Source organism: Salminus brasiliensis, chromosome 16 (assembly GCF_030463535.1).
Source record: "Salminus brasiliensis chromosome 16, fSalBra1.hap2, whole genome shotgun sequence".
Lineage (NCBI taxonomy): Eukaryota > Metazoa > Chordata > Actinopteri > Characiformes > Bryconidae > Salminus > Salminus brasiliensis.
The window spans coordinates 36290837-36313336 of record NC_132893.1 but is presented as its reverse complement, the minus strand read 5'-3'; the positions used below and the strand labels follow the sequence as shown (position 1 = coordinate 36313336).

Sequence of the window (22500 nt, the reverse complement as noted above, 5' to 3'; positions counted from 1 at the left end):
GACCTGTGACTCCGGGCCGTTGGTTTATGTGAGATGTTTTGGATCTGGACGGATTGAAGCTTATTTGTCCTTCAAAGCTCGCGGCGCTGGACCAGTGAGGTCCACAGTCCACTCAGCTCAACCTTCACCCACCCAGAGCTAGGACCAGCTGCTCTTCATCCAGTGTAGTTACCATCTTAGCTATGCTTTTCTCCTATTGGTCAGTTTTGATCTGTGCTGTTCTCCTATTGGCCGTGCCTTTCTCTTATTGTTGTTGATTGTTGTTGATTACTGATTACTGTGTAAAGTTGCTTTGTGATAACACCAGTTGTAAAAAGCACTATACCAGTTCTCCAATATGAGCTCACTGCTGCCCTAGTGGAGCTGAATGCAATCAAATCCTCTTCACAGCAATGTTTCAACAGCTAGCGTAAAGCCTTTCCAGAGGAGTAGAGGCTGATACTGCAGTAAAGCGAACGCTCCTCCTTTGAGAGGTGAGACCCGGATCAGCGGGGCAGTCGTGAGCGGCATCATAAACAGTACCGCTAGAAGAGAAATGTCAGCTGACAAAGAAGAGAAATGCCATCTGAGTGAGGAGGACGAGGTTCTGTGGGGGATCGGGCCCTCGCTCGGCCCAACCCGCTGATTCAATCAGTTTTGGGGGGGCTATGGTGGTCTGTTGTCCCGGTCAAATACGGTGAAGGTTGTCCATCAGTGACCACGCTCACATTTACACTCCGTATTAAACTCCTCTATAAAACCAGAGACACAAACACTCCCTCAGCGCTCACCAGTTTACACACCAGTATGATGATCATCCAAACCCAGTTTAACAGAACTGCCTTCATCTCAACGGTGCAGTAAGACAACAGGACAGGGACAGGGTTAAACTGGAGGACAGATGGACCGAGTTAAATACTGTTAATTATCTTAATACTGCTTAATAATTTAATACCACTCAATAATGTTAGTAACAATAGTAATCTGTTACTAACACTTTATAATGTGTTATTACTGCATTATAATCTCTTATTAAAAAAAATAATGAATAATTATTAATAATGTTTCAGCTGGAGCTCCAGTGCCTTCAGTGTGGAGAGGGAGGAACTCAGCGTGCCGAGTACTGAGGTGCTCTTTTCATGGAATCACCCTTTAATCAGACTGTCCTTCACACGCCAGTGGCCTTTTATTATTCCTCTGATGAAAAAGATCAATAATGGTTGTTTCCATAGCAATGTGAAAAGTGTGCTGAAAACATCACAGAGCACAGGAAAACAGAAGCTCTCAAAGAGCTCCAATCTCCCTCACCCGGATCTCCTTTACCCGAACCTCCCTTACCCGGATCTCCTTTACCCGAACCTCCCTTACCCGGATCTCCTTTACCCAAACCTCCCTTACCCGGATCTCCTTTACCCGAACCTCCCTTACCCGGATCTCCCTTACCCGGACCTCCCTTACCCGGACCTCCCTTACCCGGATCTCCTTTACCCGAACCTCCCTTACCCGGATCTCCCTTACCCGGATCTCCTTTACCCGAACCTCCCTTACCCGGATCTCCCTTACCCGGATCTCCTTTACCCGAACCTCCCTTACCCGGATCTCCTTTACCCGAACCTCCCTTACCCGGATCTCCCTTACCCGGACCTCCCTTACCCGGACCTCCCTTACCCGGATCTCCTTTACCCGAACCTCCCTTACCCGGATCTCCCTTACCCGGACCTCCCTTACCCGGACCTCCCTTACCCGGATCTCCTTTACCCGAACCTCCCTTACCCGGATCTCCTTTACCCGGATCTCCTTTACCCGAACCTCCCTTACCCGGACCTCCCTTACCCGGACCTCCCTTACCCGGATCTCCCTTACCCGGATCTCCCTTACCCGGATCTCCTTTACCCGAACCTCCCTTACCCGGATCTCCTTTACCCGAACCTCCCTTACCCGGATCTCCTTTACCCGAACCTCCCTTACCCGGACCTCCCTTACCCGAACCTCCCTTACCCGGATCTCCTTTACCCGAACCTCCTTTACCCGGATCTCCTTTACCCGAACCTCCCTTACCCGGATCTCCTTTACCCAAACCTCCCTTACCCGGATCTCCTTTACCCGAACCTCCCTTACCCGGATCTCCCTTACCCGGACCTCCCTTACCCGGACCTCCCTTACCCGGATCTCCTTTACCCGAACCTCCCTTACCCGGATCTCCCTTACCCGGATCTCCTTTACCCGAACCTCCCTTACCCGGATCTCCCTTACCCGGATCTCCTTTACCCGAACCTCCCTTACCCGGATCTCCTTTACCCGAACCTCCCTTACCCGGATCTCCCTTACCCGGACCTCCCTTACCCGGACCTCCCTTACCCGGATCTCCTTTACCCGAACCTCCCTTACCCGGATCTCCCTTACCCGGACCTCCCTTACCCGGACCTCCCTTACCCGGATCTCCTTTACCCGAACCTCCCTTACCCGGATCTCCTTTACCCGGATCTCCTTTACCCGAACCTCCCTTACCCGGACCTCCCTTACCCGGATCTCCCTTACCCGGATCTCCTTTACCCGAACCTCCCTTACCCGGATCTCCTTTACCCGAACCTCCCTTACCCGGATCTCCTTTACCCGAACCTCCCTTACCCGGACCTCCCTTACCCGGACCTCCCTTACCCGGACCTCCCTTACCTGAACAATACAGCCCATTATGTTAAAGGAGCAGTTTGACAACAAATCAAGTGAATCTGATTGATCTCTGACTCCAGATTCAGTCGATCAGCTGAGACATGTTCACATCTGACACGTGATCTCTCAGAGCTCCTCCAGATCTTCATCAGTTGGTAGATGGATGTGGTTTAGGAGACAGTGGGACTTCCTTTAGTCTTAAACCCAAACAGAACCAGAACCACAAAGCTGAGGAACGCTGGAGGAACCGAAACCTGGGCCGGATTTTAGTACAGTTTAGCACAGTGTGTGGTTTCACTCCACACTCCCGTCTGAATGAGGAATAGCACAGCCGTCTTGATATTGGTGACAGTCTAAGTCCAGTGTTTATTAGCAACATTAGCCTGGCATCTCCTGGTGTAAACTAAAGAAGCTCACGTCAGATACCGAACACGTCTCAGCTGATCGGCTGAGTCGGGGTCTGAGATCAATCGTGACGGTCTGATCTTTCACCAAACTGCTCCTTTAAGCCGGTGCACATTTTCAATGATTTGACATTTTTCATTTTAATTAAAAAGTTTTATTAAGAAAAATTCTTCCATGTACATTCACTTCATGATCCATAAGAAGAAAGTGTGTGTGTGTGTGTGTGTGTGTGTATGACGGGTCAGAACAGGAGTGTGTAAAACATGCTCATCGTTAGGTTAATGCCCTTATTGCACCAAGATCCACACAGGCTGAATTACTGCTCAGAGGGAAGCCGAGAGAGTCAGAAAACGCCCTGCTGTCGAGACTCGCAGCAGAACAGGAAACAGGTCCTAAGAAAAGCCTCGCTTTGCTCTTTGCATCCTTACTGTGCTGTGCGTCCGCAAAGCCGCCTATAAGAGATACTTACTGCCATATATACAATATACACACATACATATATATATATTACATGCCTGGAAGTTGAACAAAATTCCTAATGAACTCTCCCATCATTGCAGTTTTACCTCTTTGCCTCTGCTGCTGCTTCTGGTCCAACACGCCGTACCTTATCGACCTCGTACTGCACCTCTTCATCTCGTTTAAGCACTGGTCTCCTGACAGCAGCAGGGCAGCAGAAAGCAGAGCCTCTGATCTCTCAAGTAAAATAGGATTTGCGTATTGCTGTTGCCCTCAATACAATACTGTAGGTTCCTGTTTGCTGAGCTATTGAACATACACAATACACTGCCACCGACCAGATCCTCCCGCTCCACTGGATCATTAGACAGTTATTGACACGTGGAGAGTCGTTCAGCACCCCGGTGACGTCAGTCCCCACCACTGGAGCTCCTGTGATAAGGCTGTCCCTCCTGCAGGCCTTGATCAGGGTCAATGTCCAAGAATGAAGTCCAGTCTCTCCACGTCCAGAGTGAGCAGCGAGGCCCGCGATCTTTACTCGACCTCAGGGGTGTCCAGCTCTGGTCCTGGTGGGCCAGTCGGGAGTATGCTTTAAACAGAACAGACACTCTATATGGACAAAAGTATTGGGACTCCTGCTCATTCATTGTTTACTTCTGAAATAAAGGGTACAGATTGAATAGAGGCGGTTCTGCTGCTCGGCCAATCAGATTACACACAGATAAAGCATCATCTGAATGGCACTGTACTGCTCGTTCTGCGTGATGTAACTCCAACTAGTCAAATAACTCGACTGGCTGATTCAACTTGGTTAGTTTCCAGGTAGGTGCTTAACTCTGGCCTTCCAGAACCGATGCTGGACACCCCGTTCTGTCTTATCTAGAACGTGTAAGTAATTAAAACATCTTCAACAACTAAAACATTCAAAAAGCTTCAAGATCTGGCAAAACTTTTGGATTTGGAGTGAGCGTCCTCTGGGGGAATCCACGCTTGTCCTAACTGCTTTTTGATTTTTAAGGTAAATTTCTTTACATCAGGGTTTACTGAATAAATGTTGCTCGTTAAAAGTTTGCAGACGCCTCCTGAGCAAAAAAAGTTCCATATTTGGAAAGATCTTTACAGAACCTTGGCCAGAGCGAAACAATCCCAGCTATGCGCTGATCTGAGACACTTTGGCAGTCGCATGCAACGGTTTGGAAGTGAACTTCTCATTATCTGGAACAGTCTAGAGATCTGAGGAGACGCCTGGATTAGATCCTCCAAGTAGGGTCCAAGAAGTTCCTCCGCTGCAAAGATCTGAGCGCAATAAGGAGACTTCCTGCTGAGATGAACCCTGTGAGACCTGATCAGTCCTGGAGATCGTCGTGGGAGGGGCGTGGTGGAGGGCGGGTCGGAGGAGGAGCTCGGCCAGGTGGGGCAGAATGAGGGGGTGGGGGAAGTGAGCCACTCACTGATAGAGACAGACAGGCAGTTGGTGGAGAGGGAGGCGGTGCCAAAGTGAGGGTGAAGGAGGCTGGGGGCAAAGCTCTGGTGGGTGGGGGAGTGTAAGGGGGTGGGGTAATGGATGCTGGGGGTGGAGTTGAAGGAAGGGGGGGCAGGAAGGCGGTGGGAGAGGTGCAGGGGTAGGCAGGGTGGATAGGGTAGTTGCAGTGCAGGTCTGTGGACATGGTGGGGTAGTTGAATTGTGGGTTGGGGGGCAGGTTGCTCTTTGGGGCTGGGGGGGTGGGGCTGTGGGGCAGGCTGTAAATGTGCCTGGACGCGTTGTTGTTGCTGCTGTTGTTGCGGGGGTACCGAGGGGGCGGGTACGATTTGACCCGAGAGAAGTTCATACAGCGACCCTGCAGAATAAAACCAGAGACAACAGTGAGCGCTGGATCACACGGACCTACAGAGGAACGAGGTTCTACTGTGGCCTGAGAACATGGCACTGGGTTCCTAGACCTGGATTAAGACTAGGCCTAGGCTAAAACGTGGTTTCACACCTGCCTTATGTATCTGTTTTCAGGTCGGACAGTTTCAACAGGTGTGAACATCTTACCTTTACTTGGGTGTGCATCAAACAAAGTACCAGGGTCAACCAAAGGTCTCTAAGGGGACCCTCGCTCCGGTAGAACACTTTTATTAAAGGATTTATCAATCATTTAGAATTAAACTCTTCTTACTGCTGAACTGACCGAATAATATCACTAGTACCCATCATTCCTTTCATCACTCTGACCATCACTGCCATGACTAAGTTATTCTACACCATGATTATTATATTATGATTATGATCAGAGCAGTTCAACAGTTTTGATGGTTTGGTGACTTTTATCAATAATTAATCAATAGTTCTGATCAGAGGAGGACGGGTGAGCATGAGTCTTGGTTCCTCCCAAGGTTTCTTCCTCCAGCTCTGAGGGAGGGTCTCCTGCACGGTGGTCTTTGGCTGCTTTAGCTTAGGTTTCATGTCTTATGTTGTTGATTTCTTGTCTTGTCTGATTGTGTGAAGCTGCTTTATGATAACACCAGTAAAAAGCTACACAAATAAATCGGATTTGATTCAATTTGATCTGCTTTTTAAGGCCGATTTCTAATCCCTAAGCTTGGTGACCTGCTTGGTTTAATTCTCAACTCAAACCAAATTAAAATTGATCATAACGTGACAAACATGAAACACGGATTAGATTTATTAATCTGTTTGTAAAAACACATGAGCCTCTGTTTCCATGAAACACTCTCAGTGAACGATGCTCCAAGGTGTTCTTTTAAGGGTGACATCACTGAAACCATTCTGGTAACCTGAAGTCCAGGAAGTATTAGCCTCTTTGCTGCCACCCTTCCTCTGATGTGTGTGTGTATGTGTGTGTGTGTGTGTGCCACTTTCCTGGGAAGTGAAGTGAAGTATCGTGCAGCACATGAGTGTAAATTCGACACACACCACGTCCAGTTTGAGACTGATCTGGGGGCCGATCAACTGAAAATCGTTGACGCGCCTTTAATCTGCTAGGACTCCTTTCAAAGAGAACCCAGAGGAACAGCTGAAGTTCTTAAGAAGAGATCTTGTCAGTAGAACATCTGCTGCAGTCTGCTCGCTGATTCCGGTTCTCTTCTCCAGCAGCTCACCCTTTCATCTCCGCTCTCTTCTGGACGAGCCCTTGTTCGTTTATCTTTCTTCTCTTTAAAGTCCCAAAGCGTCCCAAAGCGTCAGACTGCTCTCCAGCTTCTGTCTGGAGCGTGCAGGCGGGCAGTGCAGGGGGGCAGTGCAGGCTGGCAGTGCAGGCGGGCAGTGCAGGTGGGCAGTGCAGGCAGACAGTGCAGGGGGGCAGTGCAGGCTGGCAGTGCAGGCGGGGTGAGTGATTTTGTCTGGGTCCTAATGCATTAGGCAGATGGCACAGCATTCCTTTAAATGGGAGCATTATCTGCAGTCTGCTCCAGCTCTGCGGTTATCTACCTTCCTCGCTCTGATCTTCAGCACCCTTATTACTAACAGCTGGAACCCTTTTCCAATTCCGACACTCCTGCAGGGAGTCTAGAAAATAAGCTAATGGAGTCCCAGTAGGGTCTGCCTTCCTGAGTGGTGCTTCATGAGAAATAACAGCACTCGTACTGTAACACCCAGCGGGAGAGAAGCGTGTCTAAAAAGCAGTGAAAAGCTGCTCAAAAAGAACAGCGAAACTTACAGACCCATTTACACTATATGGACAAAAGTTTTGGGACACCTGCTCATTTGTCGCTTTTTTTTTTGAGGCTATTAAAAAGAGCTGATCCTGCTTCTGTTGGAGTAACTGTCTCTGCTGCCCAGAGAAGAAGACTTTCTGCTAGATTTTGGAGGAGCATTGCAGTGAGGATTTGATTGTATTCAGCATTAAGAGCATTAGTGAGGTCAGGATGTTGGATAATGATTATCACCACCCCACCTCATCATCCTCAACTCATCCCAAAAAGTTGATGGAAAGAGGGATCGTAAGATCGAACAGAGGTTAGGAGAAGCAAAGCTGCCGATTTACCAGTCAGTCTACATCCCTACTAACAGAGCTCCTTAGTCTTCGTGGTCAAGTGAGGGGCTCTGTTTTCTAAAAGAGAGGCTCGGAGTAGAGCCACAGCTTCTTTGCGTTGAGAGAAGCCAGCTTAGATGTTTTGGTCATCTGAAAAGAGTGCACCCGGTTGACAAGCATTGGAGGTGCATTGGGCATGACCCACTGGGAGGAGACCCTGGGAAGGCCCAGGACCTGCTGGAGGGATTATATCTGGAGACAGGGACACCTGGGCTTTCATGCTTCCGGCTCTGAGCAGTAGGGTTATCAAACCTCCCTCTCCACCGTTTAACAGAGCGCTCACTGGTTTTCAGCCTCCCTCAGACATCTTCCCTGGGCCTCAGCACAGCCAGGACAGGTAATATGTCTGGAAGTCCCTCCAAGACGGACTCTCGGTTTTATGGTCGCCTCATTACAGATGGCACATAATGGGCGGGGCTTATGGTCAGCTGGAGTTGACCCTGTTTAATTTGGTTGGGGTGGGAACTCTGGTCTGTGTGTTTGGGAGAATTATGGGTGTGTTTAGGAAAGGGCATCACGACACACCTTTACCTACTGTTTACTCTTTCACAATAACGAACGTGGAGGTGGGATAATGGTCTATTACCACCGCTGGTAATGCGTTGTTAGATGTTGTTGTGTTACCCCTGGTGAATTAGCTGGGCTGTACGTCTTACTGTTATTCAGGAGCACACTGCACCTAGTTAGAGGGTTCCATTGTCCTGCAGGTCATATCCAATCATTAATCTCAGACTTCTGGAGTAAATGACTCACACAGATGAGCTGGTGTTCAGAGGACTGGGAGAGATAAAAGCCTCTCATCATCCTCAGGGTTGGCCTTTAATGAGGGGGAAATTAGTCCTGATGTTCTTCCCCATGCTTGCTTCCTAATTTATCAGTCAATAAGTGGGAATAAGGGGGTGGATAGAGGGAGAGCCAGGGCTCTCATTTTAACACCCATCCTTCCAGACAAATCACCAGCTCCTTCAAACAGCTTCAGCTCTGCCCTTCTTCAGTCCACGTGAGTGTAATCAGACTCGGATGTTGTGTTTTGTAACACTGGCTGTGGCGTTGTGCCTGTGTGTGTTTGTGTGTGTGTGTGTGTGTGATTGATTTGTGTTGATTTGTGATTGCAGTGAAACACACTTGTTATCTGTAAACAGGGATGGATTTCTGAGGGTCTTAGCCTATGAGGCTTGAGGTCTGCTTTGTGACTTGGTGCCCCATCATGCTGGACAGAAGGAGCAGTCAGAGGATAGATGGTGGTCTGTGGTCATGATCTCCAAATTCATTTGTACTGTGTCAGGAATGAGAGTAGCTTAAAGTAGTTAAAGGGTGTCCACAAACATTAGGACACATGGCGTGTATTACATTACTGAAGCACTAATAGGGGTGATGTATTATGAGGGGGCTCTGCAGTCACTGTATGTAGTAATATAATCATATTTATAATCAATATTGATAAAGTGTCCGGACTGTGCAGCTCCAGTTCTGGAGGTGTGTAAGCAGCCCTGTAGACGCGCTGACCCTTACTCTGGTCCCATCCACAGAAATCAGTGTGTAGCCTATAATTTGGGAACGCTCAGTGCTGATTGGCTGATTGCCTCACCTTCTCCCCGGGTTGCGGCCTCATCACAGAAACGCGGTCGTATCCTCTCCTCAGCCACACACACAGAGCGTCCAGCTTCCCCTGAAACAAAACACAGCCTGTCAAACACACTGCAGAGACCCGCATAGCTACCAGGGGTCCTCCTAGACGAGCGGTTCCCACCCTCGTCCCAAATGAACCATTATTGATCTTTATCAAGAGGTTCTTTAAACATTAGAAAACTTCGCACCCTCAACTCACACACACCTCAGGATCTACCCACTGAAAGGCAGTAGGGCAGTGGTTCTCAGACGGGAAACACAGAACCTGCTGCTCTCAGAAGAACAGACTGGCCACCCCAGAGTCCAGACCTTAATATCAGTGAATGTGTTTCGGAGGACTTGGGATAGTGACAACTGAGTTTACTGTAAAGAACTGAAGCTATAATCAAGGTAAAGAAGCTGTAACACAACTGTAAGCACCTAACAACACCCAGGCAACCACCTGAGATACCATAGCGACCGCTTAGCAACACCAGAGAAGCCACTTGGAATACTCTAGCTACCACCTGGAATACCTTACCAGCCACAAACTAACACCCTAGCAGCCATTTGGAGTACCAGTGAAACTGCCTGGCAACACCCTAGTGACTACCTGAGATACCACAGCAGCTGCTTAGCAACACAAAGACAACCACTTGGAACACCCTAGCAACTACCTAGAGCACATTCTACGTCATCCACATACTTATCATTTACACTCTAGCAACACTCTCTAGCAACCACCACACTCTGGCAGAGATACCATAGCAACCACCCAGGAACACTGTACTTTCTTCAGACACTAAACTACATTTAGGGGTAATCTGAGTTTTAGCTGAGTAATCACTTGCTGAGAAATTGCACACATGCCGTGTGGAGAGTCTGCGCTCTGCCCCGCTCTGACCTCCAAAGCTCTGGCCCAGTTTCAGAAGGAGCCGAGGCTGTCACAAACAGTGCGGTCCAGTCAAAGCAGCGCAGTGAACGGGCTTATGTGTGGAATGTGTTTTGCATGTGTTCTGCGGGGCCCACACTCGCCCCGAATAACCGCTTCCATATTGTCCGAGCTTTCATCTGCGCTGATGCACTATCAGAGAATTTCCTCTCCTATTAAAGCTGCCATTTGATTCTGAAGGACCGTCCGGACCCGTTTAACCCAGAACACCAAAACAAAAACAAGCACTGTAGTTTTAAATATAGCTGAGTGAGCAGAGGAGGGCTCTGCTGTAAGAACACTGTACAGAACTTTAAAGGGAAATACCACCAAAATGTTGAATTCTCTGCTAAACTTAGTGAGAGGAGGTCATTCAGAGGGGGGTTTGGGGTGTTTTGGGGGTTCGGTGTGAATCTGAGCTTCACTGTAGAGAAACTGACCCACTCTGATCTCTGTACAGTGGAGGTGAATGGAAACAGGCGTCAGCCGGTCGCCATGACTACAACACAGATACAGATAGATACACAGATGGAATGATGATGATGATGATGATGATGATGAGGGTAAAATAGTGAATAGAGAATCTCTCTAATGCAGTTTGCTTTAGGGACTACTTTCTGTAGCCGCACTACACCCTGCAGCATGTATCCCTCCACCATTTTAATGATCTGGTTCTAAAAGCAGGTTCTAGAGCCGAACTCTTCTCAGAACTCTGGTAGAACCGTGTCTCAGGCATCAGGCAGCGTCTTCATCACCATTAGGTGAAGAACTTTCTGTGAGGAGCTTTTAGTAGAGCTTCAGACGTCTGCTTCCCTTCACCTTCACTGTAGAACTCCAGCTCTAACTGGGGGAGCTTATCTAGAACCTCCACTGTAGAACCACAGCTCTGACTGGGGGAGCTTATCTAGAACCTCCACTGTAGAACTCCAGCTCTGACTGGGGGAGCTTATCTAGAACCAAACCTTTCACACCAAACGCCCCAAACGCCCCAAACCTCCCGCTAACTGAGTCTATTCACATTTGAATTGTTTATTTATGTGAGAGTTCAGTGTAAATACTCTTTAACACTTCAGAGAAATGCAGACACCCGGTCCTGTGAGAGTACCTGTCTGCCGCCTCGGTCCTAACAGTCCCTCACCAAGTCCCAGAATGGGCAGTAAAGCACTCAGCACACAAAGCCAGAGGTATTTGTTTTGCTGGGAAGAGAACCAGCTCTGCAAATCCCATTCCCAGGGGTTAGCCCAGTTCAGCGTCTGCTTCGAATTACGCTGCTCCCCTCCCTCCCTCCCTCCCTCCCTCCAGCTGACAGAGGCATTATAAAACAATGCCTGAGCCTCAGCCCAAACCCTGCGCTCTCCACGGCCCCGAAACTCCAGCAGGCCCTTACTGACCCACTCACCGGCCAGATGATGACCACACTGCATGCGGCGCCAAACTGTTTGTGTCATCAGTGCAGATGAGGTGATGCTCATTAGGCTGCATATTAGACCATAACTGAGCTGGCCATGGTGTTCTCATCAGCTCTGCCCAGGAAGCCCTTCTGCACTTCATACCAGTCTGAGAATCCTGCAGTCCTCCTGCAGGCAGACGCTCCACAGCTTGGAATCCTTTCAGATTCAGATCGCTGGATCTTCTCAGTTCACTCAACTCTTAAATGCTAAGAATCTCATCCGCAGATTTTCATTCAGCCGTTCGGGGATGGCAGCCTTGCTGAAGAGCACCTCAGCTGTGAATGTGGAGGGAGGAGATGCACTGGTTCTTCACTCCCCCACCCCGGCTGTTTTTCCTGCCGGTGCAGGGGAATGTCTCATATCTAAATATCTAATATTGCATAGTATGAGACACACTCTGCGGACAAAAGTATTGGGACATCTGCTTCTTCATTGTTTCTTCTGAAATCAAGGCAATTAAAAAGGCTTGATACTGTCTCTACTGTCCAGAGAAGAAGACCTTCTCCTAGAATTTAAAGGATAATTTCTCCAACCGAGGATTTGATTGCATTCAGCAACAAGAGCGTTAGTGAGGTCAGGGTGTTAGATAATGATCACCATCCAACCTCATCATCCCCAACTCCCCAACTCATCCTATTCAAAAGTACTGGTTGGAGCTCCTCCACCATCATTGCAGAGAACACAGTTCCTCCACTGCTCCACAGCTCCTCAATGCTGGGGGGCTTTATACCCCTCTAGCTCACGCCTGGCATTATTAGGCAGCATGGAGCCAATAGGGTCATGATGATGATCTGCTCCAGAGATTCCTATTCTATTGGCAGTACTTTTTCTCTACAGGGACTAGACAAGCTGTGTGTGTGCATTTGCAGTCATTATGCAAAAATTTGGGCGCTCCTGTTTAACTGACACATTGTTGATGGAATCCTCCACAGTAAACAAACCTTAATAGAATTGTCAGAATTAGTCCTGTCTGAATGCGCCATGCCAGTCATTTTTAGGGACTGTGCTCTCCAGCATCAGTGAAGACTCAGACATCTTTAACTTTCTGAAAACGAGCCGCAAAAATAACCTCATCTTATATTAATCCAGCGTGAACTGAGGTGTGTGAATATTCCATCATTTCCTGTGGAAAATTCGTTTCTTGCAGCTTCTCTCCAGTATGGAGGAGCTCGAGGAGGTGTTTACTCTAATGAGGATGGCAGAGATTCCTCGGCTCGCTCACGTCTGTGGCAGACCTCAGGCAAATCCAGAGGGCAACGCTGCTGACAGCTTTAAGCAAGTCACTGTTAGCATAGCCTATAGCCTACATACGGGTTATGAACATAAAGCTGCTGATTTTCAAATTTTCAAATATCATTCTTACTGTCAGCGAATCAGTTTTATGGAGTCTGGGAAGGATTCGGTGGTCAGTGCTTTTCAGATTACCTTTCTTTATTCATGTATTTTTATTTATTTTTACCTTTGTCCTCCCCAATTTAAATCACCAATCACCCAAACCTATACATACCAACCATGAGGCTGAAGAACAAGCCCTCTCCCACACATGCCCAGATGCCGGGCAACCAACGCGTATACCCGGCTCCAATGCATTAGCTAGCAGAGGCCAGTGATGACCAGCACAGCACTGAAGCGATGTGGGGAGAGAGCTGGGGCCAATTGTGCTCTCTCAGGACCCGGCTGCTGATGGCTTGCAGCATGACTGGGATTCGAACCAGCGATCTTCAGATCATAGTGACTGTGCCTTATTCCGCTGGAGCAGTCAGGCTTTCAGTCTTCTACAGCAGCTAACGCTAAGCTCATATCCATGCGCTATTTTGGATTAGCCACGCTAGAAAACAGACCCACATGCCGGACAGCAGAAACGGGTTCATCTGGTCTAGATCAGACTGTAGAATGTCCTGCAAGCCTCTGCTTTACTTCAGTACTATACCACCGTGATGATGACAAGCTCTTGTTTACTTGTCTGATCAGTGTTTCTGCTTTACATTAGATGCTACTTTAGTACGACATCCTCACCATTACAACCATAATTTGTGATATCTGGCTTTAATGGGAGAAACTGAATGCAGGTGAAGTGTCCCTTTACTGCACACAACATGCCTGTGGGCTTCGGGGGGTTTCTAGGCTCTGAACAGTTCACTGTCCAGCCACAGCAGGTAATATCCAGGTACGAGGCTGAAGGCAGCTTGTTGTGATCAAGTCATTTGGATCAATCTTGTCAATAAAAGACAGTTTATCCAAAGAACAGTCCCTGGCATCTGCATCTGCTTCTCCAGTCTCACTGCTTTCAGTGCTACTAAAGAGTACAACTGTATGTGAGGTCATCGCTGTTACTCTCTGTTATAATAACACCTAAAAAATGAGGCTTCAGTGACATCAAAGACCATAAACACACGTGACTGACTGATAGGAAATAGATGTCGTGCAGGTAATGTGGTTTCGATGTTCAGATTAGAGAAGGTTCCTCAGACTGCCTGAGTGGACGCTCTGCTGAGATGTTCATCCTGGTTAAAAGGTCCAAACTGAGCTACAATCATTAATATTGGATTCCCAACAAACATGCGTGGATGAGCCGGCGAGGAGAAGTGTTCATCTTTAGCAGTCAATAGGTGGGAATGAGGGGGCAGATGCATGTTCGATACATGTTTGGCACGAGTGGTCAGTTTAGGTTGTAATTATGTTCCTCTGTCCACGTCAGCAAGCTTCCATCACGGCCTCTTCTCACTGCTGTCAGGCTTACATTACACACACCTTCACACTGAAGCCCTCTGAATTCCTCCTCATTAAACTGAACCAACTTCAACATTTCAGAATACGGCCCTTAAAGGTCGTTACCCCTGAGGTAAAATGTGGTGTTTAGGGTGTGTGTTTAGCTCTTCGTGGGGAGCGTACAGAAGCACATAGGAACAGCGACATATCAGTGATACATCAGTTGACCGACTAAATCAGATTCATCAGTGTGTATTGATCATTAGCAACTTCTGGTCATGGAAGCACAGGGATTTGAACTTGTGATATCCCAACAGGACGTCCACGCCTAAGACATTCCACATCGTTCCACTGAACAACCCAGGAATCATCCTGTTTACCTATATCAGTAATGGAGATCACAGGGACCATAGAGACCTCAGGGACCACAGCGACCACAGGGACTACATAAACCACAGAGACCACAGAGACCACAGGAACCACAGGGACCACAGGCTTGTAAACTTGAACTTGATCTGGATGGCGGAACAGGTGGACGCCAGTGTTTCAGGGTGCTCCCATGTCTGTGTTACCTTCTGGCTCTCTCCTTCAGTCAGACCTGCCAGAGTCGTCAGACACACTCTGACACTGTCCACGTTCTCTGTTCTCCACAAATCCAATCAGAACTGAATCTCTTTGCCTTTTCTGAGCTAATGACTGCCCACCTGTCCGGCCTGGAACCGATCCCCTGCTATCTGGGTTTGATTTGGTTTGATCAGCCTGGGCTCACTGATCCAGTAAAAGTTTCTGCTCTTGGTCACAGTGTATGTTCCTGAATGTCAGTCACAGTGTTTTTACTACTGTCTCACTAAGACAGAAGCTAATGTTTTTCAGAGATGTTAGCTAGCACGGGTAGAGCACTGTGAGAACCTGCAGGGTGAAAGCAAACACCGCTGCTCATTAAAGAGACCCAACCCTGCGTTCACACTAGCAGAGAGCAAGCCACTTGTGTTGCCCAGGTTTGACCTCCTGTGGGCGGGTGCAAGGTCCAGCTTCTGACTAGAAAATGTAAAAAATAAAAAGTAAAAGTATGGGTAAATATTTATAGCTGCAACATATAAACTGGGAAGCAGAGAGCAGAAGTTAGAGACCTTTGGTCCAAAGAATCTGTTGGAGCCAATCATTTAGATTTTTGCTTCACTACACATATTGGTCAGTAAAGCTCTGTTTAACTACAATGATTCCTGTAAAATATAAAAATATATAGATATACGTACATGTATATAGAAATGATTGAGTTTTAAATCTGTCTGTGTGTGTGTGTGTGTGTGTGTGTGTGTGTGTGGGTGTGTGTCCAGAGGATAGCTGGTACCTTAATAGGTGAGTACCACTTGTGGGAGTTGAGGGGTTTGCGCATGCCGTTGTTGAGCGTCCGCGTCGGAGGAAACTCGAACTCCTCTTCCGGCATCTTCACCCGAGCGTTCTTTGCTTTCTCCAGCTTCGCCCCCTCCTCTGTGGACCCCTTATCTCCCCAACGCACCTGGACAACACACACATGCACAGACATCAAAGGATGTGTACGCATACACAGCTTAGCCATAACATTAAAACCACTGCCAGGTGAAGTGCACAACACTGAGCGTCTGGTTCCAGTGGCTCCTGTCTAGGGGTGAATATATTAGGCAACAAGTGAACAGTCAGTTCTTGAAGGTGGTGAAGGTGTTGATGCAGTACATCCACCCATTCAGCCTACAGCAGTTCAGCCCCACCTATTCAGCCTACAGCATCCTTCCATATGGGAGTGTTAAAGGTACAGTAACAGTGTAAGGGATGAAGGGGTGAAGAGAGGTTGGTGTAGAAATGAATTCTGGGTGTTTCTGGTTTATAAACTCTTGCAGACTCTGTAATAAGAGCTCAGAGGGATAAAGTACAGGGGAATTGTGGGATATGGGGTCTTTAAGGTATAATTTTCTACTATTATTGTAATAACTATTATTAGCCCTCTAATCCTGCTCTTAAATGGACCCTGGCTGACCCCTGATGGACCCTGACTGACTCCTAAATGAACCCTGGCTGACCCCTAATGGACCCTGACTCACCTCCATGCGCTTAATGCCACCAACTCCTCTCCCACCGTAATAAGAGGCGTCCACAGTTGGCCACTTCTTCTTGGGATATCCATCGTCCTCTTCATCCTTCAGAGATCAGAGGTAAAAGCTCAGCTGATTGAACTCATTGCTCCTCACAGCAGAAACCCTTCTAAGTGCACACAGCTTCTGCAGTTCCTCTCCTGATCAGAGAGGTTTGAAAAGATTAGACCACTGAGAACTGACGGATACACCAGCTCATAGGGTACTGCTTTATAACAGAAATAAAATAACAGCTAAAAGATACAGTATAAAACTGACCTCTTAAATGTTTCATTTGACCTCAATTAAATGTTCTGATTCAGAAACAAAGAACACTGAAACTAGAAAAGGGGATTTCCTGAGGACCGTACAGAGAGAATGCACAATGGGAACTATTTAAGATGGTAGCTATGGTATTGCTAGGATGTTTTCCTCAACAACACACCAACCACTTAGCAAACCCTTTTTTAGATACCTTTGAAAACATTTGGAAACCCTTTGTTGCCACACAGTAACACCCTAACAACCACCTTGAGCACCACAGCTTCTACCTATTAACACCCTAGTGACCACCAGAGATACCGCAGTATAGTGGTGCAGTTACTCTGGATTTCCTATTACAAAAGTGGTTACTATGCTGTTTCAAGTTGCCATGGTGATTGTTCCCTCAATTAACTGCCTTACAACAATGTAGCACCTATCTGGAACACCCTAACAACTACCTAACTACACCCTAGCGCCCTGGAGATACCACAGTGTGTTTCCTTCAACAATGTAGTAACCACCTGGCAATCCTATTGGAAGCACCACAGATACCATAACAACCACCAGAGATACCACAGCAAAATTACTCATCAAAATACTCATCAACATCCTATCAATCATCCGGAACACCTTAGCAACCACCTGGAGTACCAAAGAAACTGCCTAACATCACCTTAGAAACCACCAAGATACCACATCATGTAGTAGCAGCAACCTCAAGCTGAAGCTGCACAATCACTGTGCTTTCTAATCCAGAGACGCCTCACTCCTCATCGGTCTGACCTGGTCTCTGTGATGAGGAAATGATGAAATGATGAAATTTAGGGGGGCAGTTTCTATTTTCAGCTGCTTGCACGAGTCTCTTTTGGTCACTAAAGCTCAATGTGGTCAAAAATAGCCAGTAAATGCAGGTAAATTGAGCCTCATCATCATCTTCATCCATCTGCTCTGTGATTTATCAGTCAGTGGGAGAAAATGAGGTGAACTCAGGAACTCCGGGTTTGGCACATGCAGCTGGATAAAGTGGTAATCTTGTGAAATGGGGCTGAAAGAGGAGGTTAGATTCCCGAGGCTGAGGCTCAGGATCAAGTCTGCTCCCCTCCACTTTTTTCAGCCTGTTTTTCTCCTGCATTTTTACCTCCGAGCATTCAGCCTGAGGCCTTTCCTGTTTTTGAAGATCTGGCAACCCACCTTTAAAAGAAGAGGATTATTAAATCAAAACCTCCAGCAGTGACCCTAAATCCCCTCAACTGTGAGATGATGTTTTTTTCAATCTTTTATTTCATCATCTTCATCTGTGCCAGAAAAGACGGTGAAAAAAGCCCAGCCGGATCATTTCTGGCAGATTCTACTGGAATAGAATTAAAATGTAGAGGGGGATTAAAACGAAGACCTCACTCCTTATCACTGTTTAACTCGTCCCGTCTGCCACAGTGACCTCACCCAACAAACCTGCAGGTCTGAGAGAATCTGGGTTAAGCTTCAGGTACTGATCCTGACAGGAAACCAGAACCACATAACGTAAGGAAAGCGTCTCAGTACTGCAGCTACAGCCTGAAAACGATGAAGCGTTTGGGGTTCCAATGTTTCAACATCCTGAGTTTTGGAATTCCATCGTTTCAGGATTTGGAATTAGAGTTCTAGACTCTAACTAGTCAAAGTTTCAACATATTGAATTCCAGCGTTTACAATTTTGAATTTAGGAGTTCCAGGATTTTCAGTGTCGTAGGATTTGGGGTTTTAGAGTTCCAGAGTTCATGATTTTGAGTTTTGGAATGACAAAGTTTCAGGATTTTTAGAAGTTTCTGAAGTTTTAGATTTACAGCATTTAGCTGACGCTCTCAGAGAGGTGACTCGTATTACACAGGAGGGTCAGTGTAGTGTTAAGAGTCTTGCCCAGGGACTCTTATTGGTGTAGCGCAGCATAGTCACCCAGACTGGGAATCAAACCCTGGTCTCCCACATGGTGTAATAGCTCACTGGCAGGTAGTGGTTTTATCTGTTGCGCCACACCAACCACTTGATTTAGTTTTGTGAATTTGCGAATTCTTAACAGTTGTAACAGTTTTCCCACTGTAGTAATGGAAGTCTGTGGAACAGGAACACTATTAACTGCTTTAGTTTAGTTCTAATCCTTTAGGAACGCTGTGGTGAGGGAACACAAGAGCAGCAAAGCTACAACAGTGGTTCAGCTTGGAGGGAATCGGCTGATTATTTCTGATTATTCGTTTTTCTGCTCCAGAGTTGAACGTTTTTAGGTTTCAGGTTTGCGGAGTTGTGGAGTTATGGAGTTGTGGAGCTGAGGGTTGGGACTTTAACTGTGAGGTTACTGAGTTTCAGGGTTCTGGAGGAGCTTCAGGCTGATGTGTGTGAACTCAGCAGGGTCTTACCGAGCTCTCCTCAGGCAGGGGCGGCGGCGGCTCATGGATGATCTGTTGGGAGAAGGAGCGTTTTTTAGAATCGTTGCTTTCATGAGTTTCTGCTAAGAGAGAATAGAGGAGACAGTCTGATGTAATCAGATAAACCCTGATCCTTAAAGCACAGATCCGTCACTTAGCAACAAAAGCGTCTTTTTAAACTCTCTCCTCACCGAGTTTCTATGAGTTCATATAGTCAGAAAGTCTCTGAGCCCAGACTCAGTCGATCAGCCGAGACATGTTTGGTATCTGTGAGCTTCTGAAGTTTAACAGGAGTCGCTAGGCTAACACTGCTAACAAACACTGTCACCAGTCGCTGAGGTTAACTGGGTCTGTCAGGAGTTAACTGGGTCTAAGCCGGTCTAACTGGGTTTGACTGGATCTGATCAAGTCTGACTGTGTCTGACTCCGTTTGACTGGATTTGACTGTTTCTAACCAGGATTATTGACAATAGTCATGGGTGGGAGGGCGGAGTCAGCATGGTCTGTACAGACTGTAGAGGGATGTGGAGCTGAGCAGCAGATGTTGGCTTCTTATACAAATTTCAATTCCACCTTAAATGGTGCTGCAGGACCGGACATGTAGTAGCGCCAGAATGTAGCTGCTGCATCATTTAAGGTGGAGCGTAAAATTAAAATGGTCTTCCTCTGTAGAGGTTCCCATGGCTGTCTTCATTTGGATACTTGCTGTGCTTACTTTACACACTTCATTTTCATTGGCTATTGACGGGACACATTCGGATTGAGTCGCTGACCAGTTTACACTAGATATATAAAAAACAATCGAATGTTTGATATACTTTAATAGATCTGAAAGGTGATTGGCTGTCCGTGCCCCTCGCACACTACTCTATCCTCTCTCCAACTCTCAACTCCAACTGAGGACAAACCTGCAGACTAGAGCCACCCCGCACAGACCCAGCCAGACTGAGAACTGGGGCTAAATCAGGGCAAAGGTTGCACAGTGTAACCCTGCTGTAAGAGGGTCTGACCACCATGGGTTTCAGAGAGAGCAGTGAGAGGGGATCTGACTGACCACAGTACAGCAGAGAGGCCAGAACCACCAGAGCAGAGCTACAGCCAGCAACAGCAGCAGGATCAACAGAGCCACGGCCAGAACCGTCCCGTCCACCTGGGGGGCAGAGAACACACACACAGACACACTCTGCAAATAACACACTGGCCTTTTACCCAGTCACAGCAAAACTGGACAGAAGAGAAGAAGCTCTAAAGCGATAGTTTGGCCAAAAAGTCTTACATCATTTTCTGACGGTGTGGTCAGCTCTGCCCTGTACACTATGATGTGTCCACTCTGCTTTCAGCTCCATTCATTATGAATTATGTATAGTAGAGCATAACTAATGTGACAACAGATAACACCACTACCTGCCACTGAGCTCCACACCATGCGGGAGACTGAGGTTCGATTCCCTGTAATACCAGTAACCCTGGAAGTGGTTCTGGATAAGAGCGTCAGCTAAATGTTGTAAACATATATATATATATATATATATATATATATTTGGAGCTCTGTTCACTAAGCATTGTGTTATTAGTTGTAATAATATGCAATAAACACTATGTTACCACCCTATTATGCAGATTACTGAGCATGAGCATGACCTAAATTTACAAAAATGTATTTGCAGACATTTGAGTCATTTGGGTTCTAGATAGTGTCCCGGTTTTTGCTGAATGTGAGTTTACTGAGTTTAATAACCACTAATACATCAAGAAGTGTTCCAGGTTCTAAAGTGGGGTCATACGCATACTAAGTAGAGACTAAAAAGCACTAAATAATCATTTGTATCACAGATTCAGTCTCTAATGATGGTTCTTCAGTTGTAAAAACAGAACCTTTATGATGTCAGGATGGAGGAGCTCAGTTTACCAGAGTTTAAAAAGGTTTATAAGGGGTTCATCTGAAATCTGACCGGCTGCATATTAATGTAATGGTCAGTTCAGTTGGTCTTTGGTAAATTATGTTAAATTAAAAAACAATAAAAGTACTGTGTGTTTGATGGGAGCACACAGATCTACATTTAAAACAAGTCATAGTGAAAATTCTCCCTCAGAAATATTCTGTATTGCTGCTGTAAAAGCCTTGTGGGTTTGACCTGTGGTCACACTGGTGCTGCCTGTGTTGTGAACGTGTTACTACACCGTAGTCAGAGACGGCTGACCGGGGGATCAGGGGGTGGGTGAACTGACGCTGGGGCAAAAAATGAGCTTTTTGCCAAACTATTGCATTAATGCATCATTTTAATGGTGTCTTAAGAAGCAGGCGCTGCATCTCTACTGGGAGAGCCTCGAGTGGACGGTGGGAAGAAACACTGATGGCCAAACACCCTCACACACATTCACACCCCCTCTACACACTCTGCTCTTCAGCCTTTCCCTTTAATCTTTATTCACACACCCAACATGCTGTCAACACACACACACACACACACACACCCCTGCACAGTGCTTTCCCTGCTCTTGCAGACCTGCTTCAGATCATAGCGGGTCTAATGACGAATCTACCGGTCAGATCAGATCCTCCTGCAGTTCTTCAGCGTTCTGCTCTGAATCAGGTGGGATTAATCAGGGGACACGTGGGGTCTCCGGGACTGGATGTGGTAGGGCTTGTCCAGCTGGGGAGCTGAGCGCTAGACTGCTATGATTGGGGCTCTCTGTGTGAAAGAAGGGTCCTGTGGTCAGTTCACAGCAGTGGGAGGACTAATCAGAGGAGCGGTGAAGCAGCCGGATGAGTGGCTGATATCCCTATTCCTGCTTTCTATGCTGTTAGAAAAAGGTGTAGGAAGGAGGTGTGCGCAGTGAGGGTGGGCGATATGTCTTCAGTGTGTTGGTCCTCTCCAGCTGCTCCTCGTTCTGGGTTCAGTATTTTGGCCCATGTGTTTGTTCTGTCCCCTGTTTGGCATTGTTTGTTTGTTTGTTTGTTTGTTTGTTTGTTTGTTTGTCAGCACAGCTGAGCTCAGTTCTGTCTGATAGCTTTTATCACTCTCTCTACCTCTGTCACAGATACACTATGTGGACAAAAGTATTGGGACACCTGCTTGTTCATTGTATCTTTTAAAATCAAGGGTATTAAAAGAGGAGCATTGCTGTGAGAATCGCCCACCCCTATGTTTATATACTGTTCTCTTAACAATAGTGGAACCCTATATAGAACCCCTTTTTAATGAAGGTACCACTCCTTATAAAGCATTCAGATGGTTCTCTGAGTTCTACAGAGAACCATGCCCTTTACTTTGTCTTCCAGAACCGTTCCTTTATGTGATCCAGTTTGAAACATGGAGGGTGGGTTCCACTTTTGAGCCCCGGTTCCTTTCAGTGGTTCTCTCTCATGCTCCTTTAGAGTTCTTGCTGAGACCGTTTTCCTCAGCAGTGCTTTGGAAAGTTGCTTTTGGACAAAATCTAAAGTGAAACTGGACGGAACCGGATAAAATATTAATGGGT

At 47.0% G+C, this 22500-nt stretch overlaps 1 protein-coding gene across 1 annotated transcript in view; it reads right to left on the bottom strand.

The window, feature by feature from the left end:
- Positions 1-3246: 3246 nt before the first annotated feature.
- The window catches only part of antxr1b (ANTXR cell adhesion molecule 1b), a 44162-nt gene continuing 24908 nt past the window's right edge, over positions 3247-22500 (bottom strand). The window contains exons 13-18 of the mRNA XM_072659007.1: positions 20075-20170; positions 19012-19053; positions 16328-16423; positions 15601-15768; positions 9139-9219; positions 3247-5351 (exon numbers count right to left, since the gene is read on the bottom strand). Of these exons, the coding sequence (XP_072515108.1) occupies positions 4860-5351; positions 9139-9219; positions 15601-15768; positions 16328-16423; positions 19012-19053; positions 20075-20170 (975 nt within the window). The 3' untranslated portion in view covers positions 3247-4859. The remainder of the gene's footprint in view (positions 5352-9138; positions 9220-15600; positions 15769-16327; positions 16424-19011; positions 19054-20074; positions 20171-22500) is intronic.